Raw genomic sequence first — 22,316 nt, forward strand, 5'->3', positions numbered from 1 at the left:
ATGGAACAAGTCCTTCAAGCAAATGTTACATCATGTCATCAGGACTGATCCTTCGAATTGGGATAAGCACATCCCATACCTGCTCTTTGCATACAGAGAAGTACCAAACTGCACCACGGGTGTCTCACCATTTCAGCTGATGTATGGAAGACAACCAAGAGGTCCTTTAGCAGTACTGAAGTCTTCATGGTCAGGAGAAATACCTATACCACCTAATCTAAGTGAATCGGCAGTGGATTACTTACAACTTTTAAAAATAAGGTTAGAACAAGCAGCTGAACAAGCCAATTTAATTGCAAGTGATAAACAACAAAAATATGCTGAGTACTTTAATCGGAGATCAATACCAAAAAATTTCAAAATCGGAGAACAAGTTTATTTACTCATACCAGATTCAAATAACAAACTCTATGCACGATGGACTGGTCCAGGAGAAATCGTGAATCATTGCCCACCTCATTCCTATAAAGTAAAACTACCTGATGGAAAGATCAAACATGTTCATGCAAATAAAATTAGAAAATTCCAAGCTAGTGTCAATGCAGTTGGAGTGATATTTGAAAATGAAGAAGAATTTGGAGAAATTATAACTTTACCAGGAAAAGATCTCTCGACCCCCCTGGAAGATTTTAAAATAGATGCAAATCTGAATTTAGAAAATTTGAATCCGCAGCAGAGAAGAAAATTGATAGCTCTTATCAACAAACACCGAGCACTATTCACCGGAAAGCTGAAAATAGCTAAAGTTGAAGCTCATAAAATTAGATTAATACCCAATATGGAGAGGAAGAAACCTTACATTTATAGGATTCCTGAAGCATTGAAACCCAAGGTCGATGAAGAAGTAGAAGAATTATTGAAATCGGGACTAATAGAAGAAAGTAATGCAGAAATAGCTCATCCAGTAGTTTGTGTAAGCAAAAAAAATGGAGATATCAGATTGTGCTTAGATTATCGAGCTTTGAATGCAGTGACGAAGCCAGATGACTTTCCTATGCAAAATGCCATTGATTTAATGTACAGTATAGGAAGAGCCAACGTCATAACAACTTTAGATTTGCTGAAAGGATATTGGGCAATTCCCATGGAGGAACAAAGTAAAGAGTACACATCGTTCAAAACTCATCGAGGTCAATATCAGTTTAAAGTGCTACCCTTTGGATTAAGGAAAGCAGCAGCAACTTTTCAGAGAGTAATGAATAACGCGCTGAAAGAATTTCAACAATTTTCAAGAGCCTATATTGATGACATAGCTATATTTTCCACGGATTTCGACACTCATCTCCGACATCTGGATAAAGTTTTTACCAAACTAGAGTCACTTGGATTTACTATCAATTCGAAGAAATGTTCGTTTGCAAAACCTCAAATTAAATATTTAGGACACATCATTGGATCAGGAAAACATCAACCAGATCCCGAGAAAATAGAGGCAATCAAGAAGCTGGAAACGCCGAAAACGAAAAGAGATCTTAAAAGTCTGTTAGGACTATGTAATTATTATCGCGATTATATCCCAGGGTATGCAGAGATCGCCTACCCACTCACAGAACTCACGAAAAATAAACAACCGGAAATACTCGAATGGAAAGAAATTCATGAGTCAACATTTCAACAACTGAAGGAACGATTGGCGATGTCAACGGAGCTGATCACCCCAACACTGCAGGATCCGTTTGTCATTCATTCTGATGCATCCCAAATCGGAATAGGTGCATGTTTGTCACAGCAAAGGGGAGAGAAGCAATTTCCCATCTGCTACGCGAGCAAGAAATTATCGAAATTTCAACAGAGCTGGCCGACTATAGAGCGAGAAGCTTATGCTATAGTATGGGCATTGAAGAAGTTTGAACCTTGGATATTCGGTTCATCGGTGAAAATTGTGTCTGATCATAATCCTCTAGCCTTTATAGTGAGAAATGCTCCGCAATCGTCCAAATTACAACGATGGGCCATAGCTTTGCAGAAATATAATCTCGAAATAGAACATTGCCCTGGAAAAAAACTGTCAAACGCGGATGCATTATCCAGACTTCCCACTTGTGAACTTTGAACATTAATTTACTGTTCATCTTCACGAACATTTTGTATAGTTAATAATTATATAGTTTTCTTTGCTTTTCATAATCATTTTACAATTTTGTGCAAATAAGATGTTTATGTAATTTGAAATAGATAGAGAAATTATTGGATAACAAATATTCGAGGTAAGTGGTAAATTTAGATATTTGTCTCCCAAGGATTTAAATCATGCTGCAGCATCATGAATTAAAAGGAATGTTAAGAATATAATTTTATATATATATATAAGAAACTTAATAATTTTACTGTCATCATTGGAATAATACTAGGGTATATTTTAACATGTTTATAAAAGAAAATATCAACTTGGTTTCTTTGAATTAAGAATTGATAAATTGTTACAATAATAATAAGGTTCGGAACAAGTGAAGTTAAAAATGATTTATCTATGTTTATATATAAAAATGTGTTATCTATGTTTATGTAGTAAATTGAGGTATGTCTATAGTAATTGAGATTTGAAAATTAGGATAGAATGTATAAAAGTATATGTAGTTTTTTTTTTCTTTTTCACGTTGATCGCAAACAGTTGCTAGATTTTAGTTTCCAGATTGCTGATTGATTTGTAAATAATATCAACAACAATCTTATGACGGGGTGTGATATCTGGCGACTGTTTGGCGATCAACAGAGCATGCTTGGCGCAGGTAGCTCTTCTTCGAGAAGGGTTAATGTATTTATTAGGAGTTGCATGTTAGCCTCGGAAGAGGAAGGTAGTAGAATGTACTATGCGGTAGGAGCGACGTACTGCTCTGAGTAACTATTATATTATGCTTTGAATTATATATTGAATAAATGTTTGTTTCGTCTTGCTAAATGGTGCCTTATTAAACCATGAAGTCATCACAGCCTTGTACAATCATAAAACAAACACATAAATGTGTTCCAAAGAAATGTAACATTTATGAAAAAAACGAAATCAGTTTTTTTATTTAACGAATATAAATTTTATTTATTATTTTACATAGTAAAAATGGTTGTTGTATGCTTTTATACAAAACATTCGAATACATGTGCTTGCTATTCATGACTTCCATCGTTTTAAATAGGTACACTAGCAATGATAAAAAATATTAAACCTTACAGGTGCTACTAAAAACTAGCTTGACAATTAATCTGCAGTAAATGTCCTTTTTTTTAAAAAAATATTTCTTCTAAAAACTCTCTTAAGAAAAATTGTATTTTAGACACTTTATAAAAAAATTAGAATATTAAAACCGATTTCGCAAATTACATACTGCAATAAATATAATCTTGTCTTATTCTAGTCATTCTTTATTTAAAAAATATAAGAATAAAAAAGTACATGTGTATAAGATTAGATTACATCTTAGGAAATGTGAAGAAATTTTAGATAGTAAATAAATATATATGTGATAATTTCAAAATGTCACAGAATGGGATACTGAAGCATGAAGCTATAAGTGCAGATGTAACGAATTTAAATAATACTTCTCTTATTTTAGTTAAACATTTGTGGCTACAAATAACTTGGCACTCTAATCATGACTGTTCTAGAACATTTACCACAATTTCCAGAAGAAACACCGCAGCATTTATATGTTTAAAATTAAAATTTTTAGTAGCTGTGGTGTTTCTACCAATGTGGCAATTATGTGCACTTAAAAAAATATTCACTAAGATGTCATAATGGACCTACGTGCCTTTTCACCCTAAATGAGACCTCAAAACTGCTATGTTTTCACTTCATTCATATCAGTTTGAGAAGCGTCTGTTCTTTGCTCCTTGATGAATCTTCTGGAACCCATTATCTCCCCTTCCCTTCCTATTGTAAATTTACTAGGGTTCTTTTCAAATGTGGCATTACTGCATCCGTGTTGCAATAAAGAACTCCCAACGTATTTCCTCTTTTTCCACCCCTTTGGCACAAAACAATTCTTCTTGGCATTCTGCCTGCTACAGATCCCATAAGCTTCAGTGTAAGTGCTTGTTGGATAGTTTTTAAGTAAGAAAGAAGTGAAAATATTTTTATAATGGCACCTAAACGGCACAGAAGCTATACTGTTAGTTTTAAGCTTAATTTCCTGTGCTAAACAAGCTGGAAATAGAGTAGCAGCTTGAGAATTTGAAGTTGATGAGCAATGCATTTGATGTTGTAGAGATGAAAAAGAAGAACTTGAAAATATGGCACAACGGAAATGAGTCAAAAGAAGTGGTATTGTAAAATGGCCAAATCTAGAGGACGATCCTGCGAAGTGGATAAAGGAGCAATGAGGAAAGACAAGGACAATTTTGACTATAGAAATTCGCTTACGAGCAAAATTTTTGTTGGTGGTGGGAACTCTGAACATAAATAACTCCAAAAGAGGTCTTTGCTGGTGTAACAATAGTCAGGCAACAGTTTCCAATGAGCTGGCAGGTTGTAAAACATCTTTTCTAAAATATGTGACAGATATTATTAGTGAGAATAAAATTCTTCTATCACAAATAATAAATATGGATGAAACACCACTAGCTTTTGACTCTCCTAAAAACAGAACTGTTAAAAAAGCTGGTAAAACAGCTGTATCTGTGCTTACAACAGGGCATGAAAGAACTTCATGTATAAGTGTGTTAGTTTCTGCAAACAAGCTAAAGCCGATGATAATTTTTAAAAGGAAAACAATATCAAGATTCTGATGGCTTCATATGATGTACAGTTTGCTGTAATTCTTTTTGTCAACAAAAATAAAATAAAAATTTTTTTTCTATAATTCAATTCAATATTTTGTTGTTGCAACATTTTTTACAACACAGTATGCGAGTATTACGTATCTGGATATATGCTTAAGCTGGGTAAATATAATTAAGCAGCTTTGTGAACACAAGTGTATTTTAGACTTTTTACCTATAATTTATTTTTGAGTTATGGTTTCATTTCATGCATTTTCTTAACTGATATGCCATATATCATGACTTACATCAAGATTTTGTAGCTATGATGTTCATGTCGAAGTCATGCACAATTTAACTTAGTGAGACATTTATACTGATGAAATGTTTTAGTTTTTTGTGCCATTTTCCTCAAGTATGGAATTTATACTGATGTAGGCTTTCCTCTGGAAATTATGGTACATTTTCTATATTGTGACAGTAAGGAAAGAGCAGCAATTTAGATCAGACGAAAAGAGAAAGCAAAATCTGATGCATTCAGGATGAAATTCTAATTCATAATGGTTATTTTCAGTTTCACCCTTTGACTGGATAATTAATAAAGCTCTAAAATTATTATCGACTAAAGTCTTATGTAAGCTACTTTTGTTAGAGTGCTATGTAAAATCATATGAATTAATCTAGAAATGACACAGACCAAAGAAAGTTATTATGAGCAATTACTATTTTTATAATAGAGAGGGGAAATACACAAATAAAAATGAGAAATTAACAGGCTATAGTTAATTTAAGTTATAATTTTGATTTACGTATTTCTTATCTTACACACACACATACTTTTTTTCCCACTGTGCCCACTAAAGTCGTTACCAGCCTTTATTTTTGAAATCATTAATTGTAGATGTATACTTCCTTTCAAAAAATGCTATGAATGATATAAATGTTCATATTTTAGCCCATTTACATTAAAAAAAATAAATTTTATAAAAAGTGTAAGTTCCCCCAGTTTTAATACTCAGGAAAACTCGTGATAAAAATTCGTGAGTACTCAAGAAAATAATCGTGATAAAAAATAAAATACAAAGAGCAGCTATACAATAAAAATAGACTGAATTATTTAATTTCAAAGTTTTATAGTATAAATTTTCTTGAAAACTAAGGGGTTGTGTATAAATTGCAGAGAGCAATATTTAAATCTATATCTAATTTAAAAATAAAACAACAACTTATGAAAAGTCTCTGATGTTAATAAATTAAGTGACAAGCACTGATTTACAGACTGAAAAGTTTAGTTCAATACAATATTTTTAGAAATCTTAATTTTTAGCAGAACATGTAAATGGCAAGAATCCATTGCAAAACAGTACTCTACATGAAAGACACAATATGCATATTCTTTTGATTAGGACAAAAAATTAAAGATGGAATGGTTTATTTTAATAATCAATAATCAATATGCTGCATTTTAAAAAAATGATGGAGAAAACGTTTTCTAGCTTAATGTAAACTTAAGGTAAAACTTAACGTAACTTAAAAACTTAATGTAAAAATCAGATAGTACTAAAATATCAGCAATCACATCAACACTAAATAAAATAAAATAAAATAAAATAACAACAACAATAATAATAAAAATATAGATTAAAATGAGGGCAACAGCTAAACATGTTCTTCAGTCGTATCAGAAAAATTATATTAACATTCAGTTTATAACAGCTAGGGTATTTTATTACAGATTTTAAGGCCTCACACAGCTATTACTGCACATTCATACATAAAAAAAATAATGATTCAAAACTAACAAAATCAAATTAGAATCAAAACTAACAAAAGAGCTAAACAACCAGTGCTGATCAATAAAACAAAAAAATCTTTCTTGAAGTATCATCAAATTACAAGTTGCAAACATAGCCTCGTAACATGCAGATATAACACAAATTTCGTATGGAGCTTTTATTTCATCCCCTGCATACTTTTAATCTGTTCTACTGTTACCATCGTTTCTTCAGCTCAACGGATGGCATCGTAAATCGATCCTTCTCTTTTTTGATGTATATGAAAAATGTATGAATTCTTAGTAAATTTGACTTTTATTCCCATTCAATATATTTACTTATTAAAATGTGAAAACAATGCATAATGAATCATTGTGGAATTCTTTCAAAGTTGGTGATTAAAAAATAGCAGAAACATAACCAGTATAACAGATCTAATTTTTGTTTCTAAATCTTTGTCCTCTTTATATAATGCATTGTTTGGATTTTACATGAATTTCTTATATACATACATAAATTATGAAATATTATACTATAATTATTTCAAATTACAGATAATACTTTATTACTGTGTGCTACTTTTAACATAATTTGTTACACTTTTTTTTAAGAAAGAAATTCCACAAATAGACTTTATATTAGGTAACAGAGAAAAAAAGGAATTTCAGACTTCACTAACTTTTAATTTTGCTCTAATATAAAATTAAGTCATTGTAATTTTTTTCAAAGTATATATGCATAACTAAAATATTGATAATTTGGAATATTTAGAAGATAATATATTAATAAAGTTTTGTTGCTTATAGATATTTGTGATTGACATATTTATTTCTGTTATATAAACAGAGGTCATACAGCATGTAAGTTTTTAATATTAACATGTAAACCCAAAAATTAAGCGATTTCTAGCAAGAACATCTAATACAGCACCTGCCGCTTATTAAACACAATGATTATGAAACTCAGCCACCAGCCAGTGTAGTTAGAACCAAGACTTCCTGGGGTGCTGGGTACACTTCCCTAGTTCCTGTCACACTGTTTGTAAATCTCTTTGTCCAGACTAAAGCCGAGAGTGACATAATACCTTTGTCTTATAATTAACAAAAGCAGTCCCCTATAGGCATTGGAAACAATTTCTTTGATTATAAATTAACAAATGCTTCCCAGGATTAAAGAATAGGTGGTGCTTAAGTGAATATTGGCTCCCTCTCTTGGACACCAGCTGACAGGGAATGGATGTGCATGCACACAATAAGTCTGTAGGGCATTCTCAGTAAATATGATGAAATGCTTGCTTACATTATAGTGCATTATCAGTCTTTAATTGGAAAAAGGGAGTAGTCATTCTAGGTTGAAGAAAAAAGAAGAGAAATCATTGATTATACTGAAATAATTAATAATCCTGAAATCCGACTTGACAGACAAAGATGCAATCTTCCTGCTAGATATAAACGGAAATTTTGGATTTTAACAAATTGGACAAAAACATTTTTTATTTGCTGTGTGCATGACTTGTAAATGTCTTAAAAAATAAGCCTGAAAGAAAAGGATAAATTACTGAGAGATTATGATGTGTTCAGTAAATGCAGCTAAGAGAAGCAGCTTTTAAAATGGGGATTTCCTGAACAACATTGTGCAATTTACTTAAATGCTGTAGATTTTGCTAAAATGTTGGGAGAAAATTTTGTGCCAAGGACAAAGAACTGGAGAGGAGGGAGGGAAAAAAAACACCACACAGAGAGAGAAAGCTTTGTTGTTAGATAACTGTGCTGCACACCCCTCTGATATTATTCTGAAAAATATTAAATTAGTGTTTCTTACTGCAAACACAATTTCTATCATTCAGCCATTAGATCAAGATCAACATAAAAGCTTTCAAATGTAATTTCAATACAAGAAAATAAACAAAACTGAATCTTGTGAAAATGAAAGCACTTTGAAGGAGAGAACTAAGTTAATATCTTTGTTAGAGGTGTGGTGTCTTCGTTCTGAAGTGTTGAGTCACTTAATTCACAGTAGTTGTCTTTCGATTATTTATTATTAACAAACATGACAAAAACAAATATGAAATATCATATGCGGCACAGTGCCAGATCTATACATCTTCCCACATCATCATTCCTGTGTGTTCTAACTGTATTCCCCCCCTGCAATGGGAAAAGCCAACATCAGTTTATCCCTTTAGGGAATTTTAGTTGCAACAAGAGGCTATGCATATTATACTCAATGCATGGGAAGCAGTCTTTCAACACACTGATATTGCTTTAGAAAACACAGTTTTTATTTAGAAAAAGCCACAGAAGAATTGTAAACTATTTCTGTTATTTCGAACATCAATGAGAGAAATTACACAGATTTGTTTTTAGAATGCATTGCAATTTATGATACTACTGCGATAGCATGTGAAAACATTGACTATGATGTTTTAAAAAATGTTAAAAGAGTTCAGTGACTGAAACTGAAATAGAAGAAAGTGACTATATGCCAACCTCAGTTGAATCGAGAAAAGCACTGCAAACTCTAAGAATTCTTAAATTGAAAGAAGGAGATTAGAAAAGCTACCAACAGCTATTAACTTGAAAATACAATTGAAAAACAATGCAAAACAAACACAGATAGAGCAGTTTTTTATAAAAGTTTAAAATTTCATCAGGTATGTAATTATATGATTATTTTTACTAAAAAAATCAGTCTTCAAGTTTTGTGAATAGTTTAATTTTTAATTAATAATTTAGATATTCATTATTAGATTAAATGTTAGTTACTATCTTACTAAATAAGTTCAAAGTTGATAACATAATTTACAATATTAAAATTGGCATTTATGAAACAGCTTTTAATAAGCAGCAGGTACTGTGTGTCAATTGACTAAATGTTGCACTCAAGTTTTGAAATATTCATTTATAAAATGGGCACATAAATGTTCTACGACAAAACTGTCGGAAAATTTAATTCTGACTACATCATGAACTATAATATAAGTTATTATTAAATCATACTAAAATTATTGATTGAAAGAATGCTACTCAAAAATACATGTTTATGTATATATACATCAATTCAATATAATTTTAACTGTCAGTACTATGAGACACACTGCTTAACCTGGCTTTTGGTGTATACCTAGTGCTAGTCCCATTCATACTGACTATAGGTATCTGTGGAGCATGAAGACTAGCTCGTGCAGGATATCTCTTTCCTGCAACTTCAATTTCAAAATGAGCATCATCTGTAATAAAATCTGTTGTTACAGTTTCAGGTTCACCAGTTTGTTCATTATAGTTGTGCACAAAGCCAAGGCAAATAACTCGTTCTAAGGTAAAACCATAGCCAGATGATGTAGTTTTCCCAACATAACGTCCATTACGGTAAATAGGTTCCCTACCCCAAGTCCATATATCAGTTTCTGGGTTGTGGTTCTCAAGTTGAAAGTGAATTAACCTTCGTTTTAGGCCCTTCTCCAACTGATTCTGTAATGCATATTTCCCTAAGAAATAGTCTTTCTGAAAGAATAATGAAATTTTTCTTTAAGTGACATAAATTGCATCCGAAATCTGGCACAGCAAAATGAACAAAAATAATAATAACACAGTAGAGTCCCGCAAACTTGACATAATGTGGACTGAGAGACTGTTGAGTTTCCAAAAAGTCGAGTTTTACGGAATAAGGGGGAACTCTTAATTATTTAACCCTTCGATGTGGGCAATATTATTTTTAATGTTTTAACTAAAAAACTTTAGGAATCGAATATTATGATCCAAGAGACAAATAATATACGGATTAAAAAAAATCTACTCTTATCCATTGATCTGTGGATGGTGGTCGCACTGTGAAACTAGCACGCATCTAGGAATTGAAACCTTACTGAGGCAGTAGGGAAGAAAAAGCTTATGATTTCCCCCTTGCATTTAAAATAAATGACGAAATTTGCAAATAAAAAAAAATGTATTTATGAACTGAATTGTATATAATTTTTTTTACATTATTTTATGAAGTAAATTGTCAGAAAATAATGAAAAAATAAACATTTATGTAATTTTTCTATAGCAGTAAAAACATAAGAACGTACGAATTAACAGCACAATGCCAAAACAACAAAAATTCCAGAAAAAGAATGCTCAAATCTTTGAACAGAACAGGAAAGATACATGCAAGAAAATAATTATATGTACCATATGTAATATTTGCCTTGTTTTGCCTCAAGATATCTTAAAAAAGTTTACCAAAAGTTGTTCAGAAGTCGAGTTTGAGGGACTCTAATAATAACAATACATCAGGATAAAATCAGAAATTGTGTCACTACATCATTTTCTGAGCAGTTTAGCTTGAATTCCTGTTTACATACTTGCAAATTTCACAAAGCAAATCTTACATGTAATAAAATTCATAGTTAAATTATAGTTTATTATTTTAAAAAATAAGTGGTGCACAAAACAAAACGTAACCAGCACAAGATAAGTATACTAATTAGACTTATTATTTTACAACATGGGAAAAAATTAATTCCTTTTTGATTTTATTTTTTAAATCACTAATTTCATGTACTGAAATTCTAGTCTTTACCTAAAAATCAGCTTTCAGCATTTACATAAAAAACACTATCTACTGCTTCATCAAGTTCTCGAAATAAAATTTCTTTTAATACATTTAAACAGAACCATCAATTAAAGTAATGTACATTAATAACAGATTTGAAACATTAAAGCATAAAGCAATTAATTTTGTAAATATGCATACATTAAATCAGTGATTTTCAATGTAGGAGATTCAGCTCCAATGACATAAATGTTAAATTTTGGATAGACAGAACTGAAACCATAATATAAAGTTCATGACAAAGAATAACTAATCATATACTCCTAAAGGAATTAAAAAAGTGACATTTGACTATCACATAAACTCAGCAAAATATTTAAAAAAGAAAGAAAGAAAAGAAAAGGGGAAAAAAGTTTTCACTTAATTATTTCTTAACACTTACAGCTGTATTCCTCCTACCTTTTAGTTCTTAAAATTAAAAAAGTATTCATGTAATATTCCCCATCCTTACTGTGTTCAGGAAGTCAGCTCCCATAAATTTTAAAAGGCTTTGATCACAGAGTGATTGTTTTTATTTTACAAGCTCGAAATACCTCCCTTTCCACTCACTAAGAATGGCAACATGTTTGTTATGTTATCTGAATGGAAGAGTGGCTCCATATTGTATGAACCTGGTGATCAGGGATTCTTCTACATTAGAAGTCAATACTGGTTTTAAACAGCTTAAGAGGTTTTTAAAAAGAATTAACAACCACCATGTTTCTGTCATTATTCAAGGATTCCTGTCATTACATCACTTATGCAACCACTGGATGCATCAGTGAACTAACCAATCAAAGAGCATCTGGGAAATTTTATAATAAATGGATGTCAGAAGGTGTATAGTTTTACTAGTGGACTGTAAAAATCCAGAGATCTATTGAATTAATTTGCTCATTATTTTGGGCTCATAGGCTCTAACTGATGAAGTAATAACAGTAAAGAGCTTGAAAAAAAAAAAAAAAAAAAAAAAAAAAAAAGAAAGATAACTAATGCTCTTGATTGTTCTAAAGATCATTGCATGTGGGAAGACATACTTCGAATGTTGATGAAGACAATGAAGCTGTAGCAAGACAACAGTCCCAGCAGCAGTGAATGATACAAGGCCAAAGTAGCAGTGGACAACAATAAGTGAAGGTGAGATATAGGGGAGCATAAATAACAATATTTGATTAAAAATCGTAATGTTAATATTTGATGTATTCCTACTGGAATGTAGGTTTTTTTTAAAATAAATAACAATTTTATGGTTATCAGTACTTTATCCATGAATACTTTTAATGTGTTATGTTCTTACTGTAATTGTGTTCTTTAGAAATTAAATTATTTATATAATTTTTCTCTCCCAATCTTCATACAAAAAAATTAAAGCAAAAATATATGATTAAATATGGTAATAATTATTTATATATTATGAATAAAGCCTGTTTTTTTAAATATAATAAACTTTAAAATTATTTGTAATTAAAAAGTTTTACTCATTATTTGAAATGCATCACTTTAATTAGATTTATAAAAAATGAGAAAAATGACATTCTGATATATGGTAAGATAGAGGAAAGGTTTGGTTTGGTTTGGTTTATTAGAATACGGAAAAGCACTCGAGGGCAATCTGCCTTAAGGGAGGGATGCCTTCGTAGAGGACGTTTTAAGGGAAACTGGCTCGTATACACGTTACACATGGGGAAAACCATGAATACAATACAGCCAGCCCGTTCACGGGAATCGAACCTCAGACCGAACTACCAGTGTTCAGTGACGTTACCGCTCGGCCGCTGGTGGGCCTGAAGGAGGAAAGGAGCTGAAAAACAAGTGACAGAGTTGATGCAAACTCTGGAAACAGACTTCCTTTCCCCCATATTACAATAAAATTTATATAGGAAATGAGACTTTTTAAAACTGTTGCAATCTGAAAATAAATGTATACTGAATACACTAGAAAAATGGAGGAAGAATAAACTTCAATTGGGAATATTACTAATTTTTCTTTCTTTCTTATTTTAAAGAACTGTTCTAAGCTTTAATTTAGATGCTTTGCTATACACAACTCGGCGATTTTGAATACCAAAAATTATTATTCAGGGGAAAAAAAAAAAGAAATTATATATACAGTGGCTCCCAAAAGTGGTCATACACTTTAGAATTTGCAGTAGTATGCAGCACAGAAATGAATTTGAATATACAGCCCCATATTTTTTCATATCATCTTCATGCGATTTTGAATAAAAGTAAAAATTTTTTTTAATATTGACTTTTTTTTTTTTTCTAAAATTGAAAAATGGAAGGAGGCATAGGTAAAACATACCACAAAAGCGATCGTATACCCAAAACATTTTCGTAAAATTTCATAAATAAAATTGTCATCTGCCACTTTTGCATTTTGATGATGTTTAAAAATCTGCTTGCTTTATTCTTTGCTTTCTTACTTCCTAATATTTTATTTAATATTTAAAAATGGGTCGTAGTCATAAGGAAACAACAAATATCATTCGAAGATTGATCATTTTTCATCATAAGGGTGGAAAATCAATCCGGCATATCGCTAAATTAATTAATTTATCAGATTCTATGGTGCAGTATGTGATAAAATGCTTTAAAAAGGATAATCAGAATGAGAATAAAGTAAGAAGTCAACATGATCAGAGATTTATAATTAGAAAATTTGTGTTCCACCTAAAACTGCTTGACAAGTACTTGGATCAGTTGGACTACATGGGCACTCTGCAGAAAGAAAATTTTTTGCAAGTGCAAAAAATAGAAAGCTTATTATTTCCTTCACAAAATCAATGGTAAATAAGCTCTAAATCGCATTGGAACCATGTGTTATTTGCAGATGATAGCAAATTTAACATTTTTGGTTCCAAAGTTGTATGGAGAAGAAAAAATGAGAAGCTGAATTCCAAGAGCTTGGTTAGAACAGTAGTAAAGCATGATGGTTTGAAGTGTTCTCATGTGGAGGTATTATGTAGAGGCATATCAGCATCAGGATTAGGTAATTTAGTACATATTGATTTCATAATGCTCTTTATTTAAATATTTTTAAAGATAATTTAAAATTATTTGCCCAAAATTTGGGTATTGAAAACAACTTTATTTTATTTATTAGTCCAAAGGAGCTTTGTCCCTGAAGGACTATTGTTTTCGTTTTGCGATTTTGCGTCGGACTCATAAACGTCGGTTCACTTTTCAAACTGTTGCCACAAAATGTTAGAGTCCTGCATTATATTTGAAGAAATTAAATAATGAAAAATCTGCATAAATGATTGTCTATTTCTTGCATTGTGATAAAACAATGGTACATAGAGCCATCGAATTTTGAATGACGAAATCCTACTGCGAATATGGGCATCTGAAATCCCAAATTTGGAATTTGTTTTATTATAGATTTTATATTTTGTAAAACTTTAACGAATTTTTGATTTACAAACTCAATGCTTTAAAAGCGAGAAATGGCAACGTTATATAGAAAAAAAATACTTTTATCTCCAGCTTGCGAGACTGCGTATATCGGAAATTCTAAAGATATGCTTAATTTAACATTATTTTGCGATATTGCTCTTGAACTGAATTTTATGGTTTAAGTGCAAAGAACATGATATTTAATAAATAAAGGTAACACTCAAAACGTTAAAAAAACGCCCCTTTGGACGTAATTTAAAATCTGAAAGATTTCAGATTTTTTTTTTTTTTTTTTTTTAATCAGGATAACAATCCTAAGCACATGACCCTCAATGTTTGCCTTTGGAGTGCCTATATTTGTCCAGGAGTTTTAAAAATTCCACCTCAGTCACTACATTAAAATCTGATAGAACACATTTGAACAGAATTAGAGGTTAGAATATGAAAACAGAACATAAAAATGAAAATTACTGAACTAAAACAAGAATGATGGAAGTATAAAGGAACACTGATGCAAATAATTAACACACACACACACACACACACACAAAAAAAAAAAAAAAAAAAAAAAAAAAAGTGAACTGTATGCTAGATGTTTGAAAGCTTTCATAAATGCTGCAAGATATCCTACAAAATATTGAATAACAGAACTACTACATTATTTACTAATATATGCAGATTTCTTTTAAGTGTATAAAGATTTTTGTGAGGTAACTTTTTTGTTACTTTATGATTACTGATTAAAATAAAATAAAAAAAAAAAAAAAAAAAAAAAAAAAAAAAAAAAAAAAAAACTTTCACTGTGTTCACAAAATAACTGATGTATTTTTGCTAAGAGAAATTTAGAGATATTATTAAAAAATTCTCATTCTCAAATATTAATTTTTATTAATGAATAAAGTAATATTTAACTGAAACTCATAAGTGTATGAACACTTTTGGGAACAAATTCTATGCAAAAACACACTAATAAAACTTAATACATTAAAACATATGCCTCAGTTCAAAGTGTGAATAGGAAATGTTTAAAATAGAAATAAGGCTATAAAAATGTATTATTTTTGTTACTACTGTATGCAATAAAATTTACATACATTTTACATTAAGAAAACATTTAATAAAAAACAGCACCAAATGTTCCCTAAAGTGTTATAGATGGTGGGAAAAGGAATATAAGATGTAAAGCTACCTACCTTCTTTCCATTTAAAATGTTCTTTTTTTATTCTTTTTTGATAAGCAAATTATAATGGTGACAATATTATTACCATACATTTGCTAAAGTTAATTTAGAATGAATATTATTTATTTACTTATTTTAAAATTTTTTATCTTAAAACAAAAATTGCTTCTACTTACCTGCATTTTAACTTTAAAACCTCGACCCACTTCAAAAGGAGTAGTATGGCTATCTAGTTCCTCAGCCCAAAATGGGATGAACTTTTCAATACGCAGGAAACGCAAAGCATAATAACCAACATTTCGGACCCCATAATCTTTTCCAGCATTCATAAGATTATTATACACATGTAAAGCATACTGTTAAAAAAATCATTAAATGTGTTATAATTTTTAGATTACTTAATTAAAAATAAACAATTTTGGAACTGAAATACAATATTATATATATATATATATATATATATATGTAAGTCAAAATGAATGCCACAGTTTCATAGATGCTCTATACAAAATGTAATAAATGTATTCATTAAAAATGTACATACATGCAGAGGTAATGTAAGCAAGTTTTGAATGTACTCCTGACAAATGTTCTATATGCGCTCCCTTTGTTATATGACATACATCAAGTCTGAAATGGAATTCTTGCCAAACTTTATGCAGGATGTCTGTATCGATGCTGGTGATAGCAGCTTTGATATGGGCTTTCAAGTCAGTTCAAGCTTCCAAGTAGTCATTGGAACTGGAGACACACACATGTGATCTTTTACAAGTCCCCACATGAAGAAATCACATGTGGTGGGATCTGGGGATCATGGTGGCCAATACAAGAATGCATTGTCTGCGGTAGATACACAACCAATCTGCTGTTGTGGTAATGTGTTATTGAGGTGGCTCCACACTTCAATCATAAAATGTTGTAGTGTACCATATTGCTGCAGAATAAAGCTAGGCATATCCTCTTGCAGTTGTGGCAGAAGCCAAAGTTTTAGCATATCTAGGTACACTCCTCCCATCACAGTGGTAAAAAAAAAAAAAAAAAAAAAAAAAAAAAAGCTCAAACTATAGATAGTTTCATAGGATATTGCACAAAACACATTAACCTTAGGAGAATCACGATGATATTGCACTAGCACATGTGGATGTTCAATACCCCAAATTCTCATGTTACACTTATTGGCTACTCCTGAAATGTAGAAAGTTGATTCATTTCTGAATACAGTACAAAGTCCGTAATCTGGACTCGTCGGGACTTCGCGATTCCGGATTATAGATCATCAAATCTGGTAAGATGGCATGCAGAAATTATACTATTAAAAAAGCAATTATGATCTAAAGGGTATCAAATTTTACACACACACACAAACACAAAAAAAAAAAAACCCTAATATTTATTTGTTTACTTCATTAAACATTTCTTTCAACGCGCACATGCATAAAGCATACACACGAAATGTTTGCGCATTCTCTACGCGCTTGCGCAAAGTTTGTGGCTTTGAGGTCTGGATTATAGATCATTCCGGATAATGGATGTCCCAATTACAGACTTTGCACTATACTAACTTTTTCAAAAATTTGTCATTCTGCATGTGAGTCAGAAGTGTCTCACAGAAAAATAATCGAGATGGCAGATCTTCAGATTTCAAATGTTGCACCAAATACAAATGATACGGTTTCCACACAGTTTTCTGGGGTACTCCCAGTTTTCAGCCACTTAATATGTCAATTTTTGAGGACTTCTCACATAGCTGGCTCCAATACACTCAACTATGTCTTCTCCTACTGAAGGAGCACCTGTTGATTTTCCTTTACAAATGCAACCTGCCAACTGAAATTTTGCACACCAACGATGGATTGCCTTATGACTCAGCATGGCCTGTCTATATTTTGTTCAGAACTGGCACTGCACAGTGACACTAAACTTGGTAACATGAAACCCAAGCATACAAAATGCTTTTTGCTTTGCATCACCTTTTATGAAGGCCTTGTTTTTCTGCCAGTTTAAAATTCATCCTCTATTAACTCAGAACAAACATATGCAAAAACCAAATACCAGAAGAATATTTTAGACTTAGCTATAAAACAGGTTGAATTTATTTTTTTTTTAAACTTTTGTTGCTCTGTTATTTTTTATTTCAAAATTTTTGTTGTTCTAATGTTACAGATTTTATGAACTAACTCCTCTTTTTATTTATTATTTTTTATTTTATGTTTTTTGGATCAAAATTTTCCTATGTTGGATTGCTTCGGGTTTACATATTTTTTGACATGGTTAGCTTAAAATGAAAATTATTATTATTATTGGATTTTAAAGCTTTTTTGCTTATGATTTTAATGCTATATATTTCAAAGTGTGTTTAACCAGGCATGTGGTGTTTCAAAATTTACATATATTTTTGTTTCTGCACACGCTGGATTGCTTGTATCTGCAGATCTTGTTTTTTTTTAACAAAAATTTGTTTATGCTTTTGATGCTATAATTTTGCAATAGTTTGCACTGCTTACTGTGGCCTGTAGAGGTTCAACTGATAAAGACAGAAATTACTTTGATAATTTTTCCGAGATTATTTTAAGTTCAGACTTCAGTTTGTGTCATTATTGGTTCAGAAACATTTATTATTTATTGATTTATTTACTTTTTTCATTGCACCAGACCCTGATGATATACAGTTGACTTTCCAATGCCGTACTTCTCACATAATTTTGAGACGGATATGACTTTATCCATTTTTTGCAGCAATCCCACTTTTTGTTTGATGGACATCGAAACATGCTTTCGCTTTGTAGATCCTTTGGCAGCTCCAGAATTGGAAACTCTTTTTTACATAATCAAAAGTTCAAGCTTAATTTTTATAAAATTGCTCTAACAGTCTGAAAAAAATAAGTCGGATCCAATTAGAAGATTAAGGAACAGCGCCAATCTGCAATATTAACCGATATGCCTTAGAATCAGTAAAGATAATTTTAGCCTACTTATACCATCCATTATACATTAAATGCGCATGTGTAAAACGCATTACGCACATGCATAAAGCATACCAAAAAAGCAGTTTATGGCTTTGAGGTCCGGATTATAGATCATTCTGGATAATGGACATCTGGATTATGGACTTTGTAATGTACTTATTTTTTATGGTCATATCGGAGCAGGATTATAGCTTTAGATTAATTAAGATTAAAAAAATTGAAAAGTTTTTACTTTATTGCATTCTAAATAAACCTTAATTTTATTTATATTATTTTTTATTTGACAACTTCATTTGAATTGTTTAAAAAATTTCAAAATATCCATATTTAATTCAGAATTTGGCTCTATTGAAAATTCTCTGGCTGCTCTTTGAAAAAGAGGAAGGAATTTTTAGCAATTTGTTATTTAATTTATTATGCTATATTATTGCATTGTTTAAGTATATGTACTTCCTGATAGACTGTTAACCCACCTTTTGATTTAATTATTATTTCTTGATCATTTAATAAGTTTTGCAGCATTCAGAGGCTGTTTGCACATTTTTTTAGACGATTTTGGTAAGCGGTAATAAAAAATCGTTTGCTGCAAAAGAAGTAATTGCAATTGTACTATGTTTTTAATAGTCAAAATTATCATCTGTGGCTTGAAAGTTTTGTTTTTATTCAAAATGGCGAATTTAACATAGCAGTGGTTCGAAGGCTATATTTACGCTCTTTCCGAAGAGAAATATGCATACTCCGTTATCCAAAAACGATGTGAGAGTCATGGTTTTGTGATATCTAAAGCGTCTATAGGTAATATCACCAACAAGAAAGGAAAAAAAACCGTCAAACTGGAGCCTAAAGTGGGACAAAAATTCCAAACATGTATCCAAGGAAAAAACGGACATCTTCGACTATTGCAAAGGTACGTTGTTTAATGTTAAAAGAACATCCCCCTAGTCAAAGGACAGTTGCAAAATCATTAAAATGCTCGGTGTCCACTGTAAACAAAATGATAAACGTTGATTTAAATCTTAAGAAAGCGAAAAAATGCAATGTGCATCGTCTTCTTCCAAAGCATATCGCTCAACGCAGGACACATTGCAGAATTCTATATGAGAAACACTTATCCAAAGAAAAATGGAAAACAATTGTCACAATAGATGAAGCATGGGTGTATTTAAATGATTGTAACAAAAAAAAAAAAAAAAAAAAAAAAAAAAAATTATTATTATCATAAAAAGGGGAGAAAAAAATGGTTCAAAGAATCAAAAGAAAGTTTTTCTAAGGGATTCATGATTGTTGCTGGTTTTTCTTGTAATGGCAAGTTAAAAATAAATAGAGTGAAAAAAAAAAAAAAGTCAAGATTAACTCCAAATACTATCAGGAACATATTTTATCGCCAATTTTTCTGAATGAAATACCATCGCTTTACCCACAGTGCCATCAATCTGCGAGACTCCATCAGGACAAAGCTAGCAGTCACACATCAAAATCCACTGTAAATTTCCTAAAAGAAATGGAACAAAAAACTGGTATCAAGGCCATACCCTTCACTGATATCCTACTAAATCTCCCGATGTGTCATCTATGGATTTTTGTGCTTTCGGACTTTTAAAAACTGCATTATCCAAATGTTGTCCCAAAACCCTAACAGGACTCTGGAAAGCTGTTCGGGAGGAATGGGATAGAATACCTCTTCTGCCACTTCAAAAGGCATTATTATCCTGGAAATTGCAGTCTCGAAAGATAGTTCAGAATAAGGGATGTCAAATAGAACATTTAAAACACAAGAATTTTATGTAATTTAGTTTTGTGAATACAATATACAACGTCTAAAATATGTGCGGACAGCCTCTGTATTGCATTACTTTAATAATTTATAATCTTAATTTGAAATTTTTAATTTTTTGTGTAAGTGAAAAACTAAAAAAGAAGATAATCAGTTTTAGTTCAATTTTCCCATATATTCAAGTAATCCGTACTTCAAGGATAAACTTTAATTCCAATTCCATTAATTACGAAAATATACAAAAATAATAGTATAAATCAAACTGAGAGCAATATTATAAATTTTAAAACAGTACTTTTATATTTTGAGTTGCTTTTTATTAAGGACAGAACAGGTGGTCAAACTTTAACTTGATGGCTAGATAAACGCAATTTATGCTTTAAAAAGAAGTAGTTTTTCAATTCAAAATATAGTTTGAAACAAATATCACTTCGGAAATTTATTAACAATCAATAATTTAATCTTTAAAATCACTTATGTTTAAACTTAATTGCCCATGTAATAAACAAAACTTTCACAGCTCTTTATTTTTATACAGAATATCTTGATTAACAGGAATATTGATTTTATGAGACAGTTTAATATCTTAAAATTTAACAAGTATGTTCTAAAAAATTTGAAATTTTTCTTAACACCTAAATAGCTCATTTTTATTAGATGAAATGTCTCTAAAAATAAACAAACTGAACTAACAATTTGCTAATGGTAAGTAATAGATATTATAAAGATGACATACATAAGAATCAGACAGAAATCATTAAATGGGATTATCATCTTTGCTTTTCACATGCCTTAGGAGAAGTAACTCTCATTTATAATGTCCTTTTATATGCATTAATTATCTGATCTTCTTTTAATACTGATACTATCCGACAAGCCCGCCAAATGAGCAGGTTGCAGTCAGAGCAAAATTGGTAAGTTCTATGTACCCCTGAAAAGCAAATGCATAAAAACCTTTCAATATAGAAGAAATTAGTTCATTCTTTCTAAGCAATAGCCAATTCGAAAATAATTTTCTTATTGCCGAACCAGGAAACAGAAACTTTTGACATTTAAGGTTAATACATATGACATCATGATTTAAATTTAATGTAATATAACAACATTTTCTCAATATTAATAAAAGAATTAAGGTGGCAATAATATATTGTGTCAATTATATTAACCTGAAACAAAAAAGTTGCCAAGAGCAGCTATTTATTTATAATATTGACATTTTTACTTTTTTTTTTAAACTTATTACATGATTCGCCCTTAGACAATACATAGAAAGGGAGGGATGTCCCATGGAGGTCTTTTTACAGGAAACTGGCTCGTATCCACATTACACATGGAGAAAACCACAAAAACACCCATGCAGCCATCCTATTTGCCGGGACTCAAACCCCAGACCGAACTAGAAGTGTCCAGCGGCTTTTATCACTCAGTCATTGGTGGGTCCAAAATACTGACATTAATGAACAATTTTCAACATACAGTGTGACATCACATGCAATCGTGTGCTTTCTTCAATGCCAGAATATGATCTTACATAATAATGAAATATTTAATGTTTGGCAATATTATTTTTATTTCACATTTTGAAAAACTTATGAATTTTTTATTAACGAACTCTATGATTTGAGAGGAAGCAGAAGCAACACTTTTCAAAATGAAGCATTTTATCTCCAATGCGTGAGACTGTTGCCACTCGGAAAAATGAGTACTAAAATTAGTGTTTTCAGAGTTTTTTAATTAATATCTCAGTTAATTGAAGTCGTACGACGATGGGAACAATCGAAATGGCTTCCCATGAATTTTTGGCATTGGCAATAATATATTTAATGTTTGGTAATTTTTATTTCATACTAGCCGCTTCTTTCGTCTGGCTTTTAAATGTACTGGAAAAATGCCTGAAGGGAACACCAAACATTAAATTAAAAAACTCCACAGAATATTACTTTGCATAGTA

At 30.9% G+C, this 22,316-nt stretch overlaps 1 protein-coding gene across 2 annotated transcripts in view; it reads right to left on the reverse strand.

Annotated features, from left to right (window-relative positions):
• Nucleotides 1-3,005: 3,005 nt before the first annotated feature.
• The window catches only part of LOC118180131 (pyruvate dehydrogenase phosphatase regulatory subunit, mitochondrial-like), a 69,204-nt gene continuing 49,893 nt past the window's right edge, over nt 3,006-22,316 (reverse strand). For both annotated transcript variants that reach the window (XM_085811978.1, XM_035349274.2), the window contains 2 exons: nt 15,802-15,981; nt 3,006-9,973 (listed from right to left, as the gene is read on the reverse strand). In XM_085811978.1, coding sequence (XP_085668104.1) covers nt 9,542-9,973; nt 15,802-15,981 — 612 coding nt within the window. In that variant the 3' untranslated portion in view covers nt 3,006-9,541. The remainder of the gene's footprint in view (nt 9,974-15,801; nt 15,982-22,316) is intronic.

This window comes from Stegodyphus dumicola, chromosome 2 (genome assembly GCF_044657685.1).
Source record: "Stegodyphus dumicola isolate Sdum_Otavi_A_Nest chromosome 2, ASM4465768v1".
Classification (NCBI taxonomy): domain Eukaryota; kingdom Metazoa; phylum Arthropoda; class Arachnida; order Araneae; family Eresidae; genus Stegodyphus; species Stegodyphus dumicola.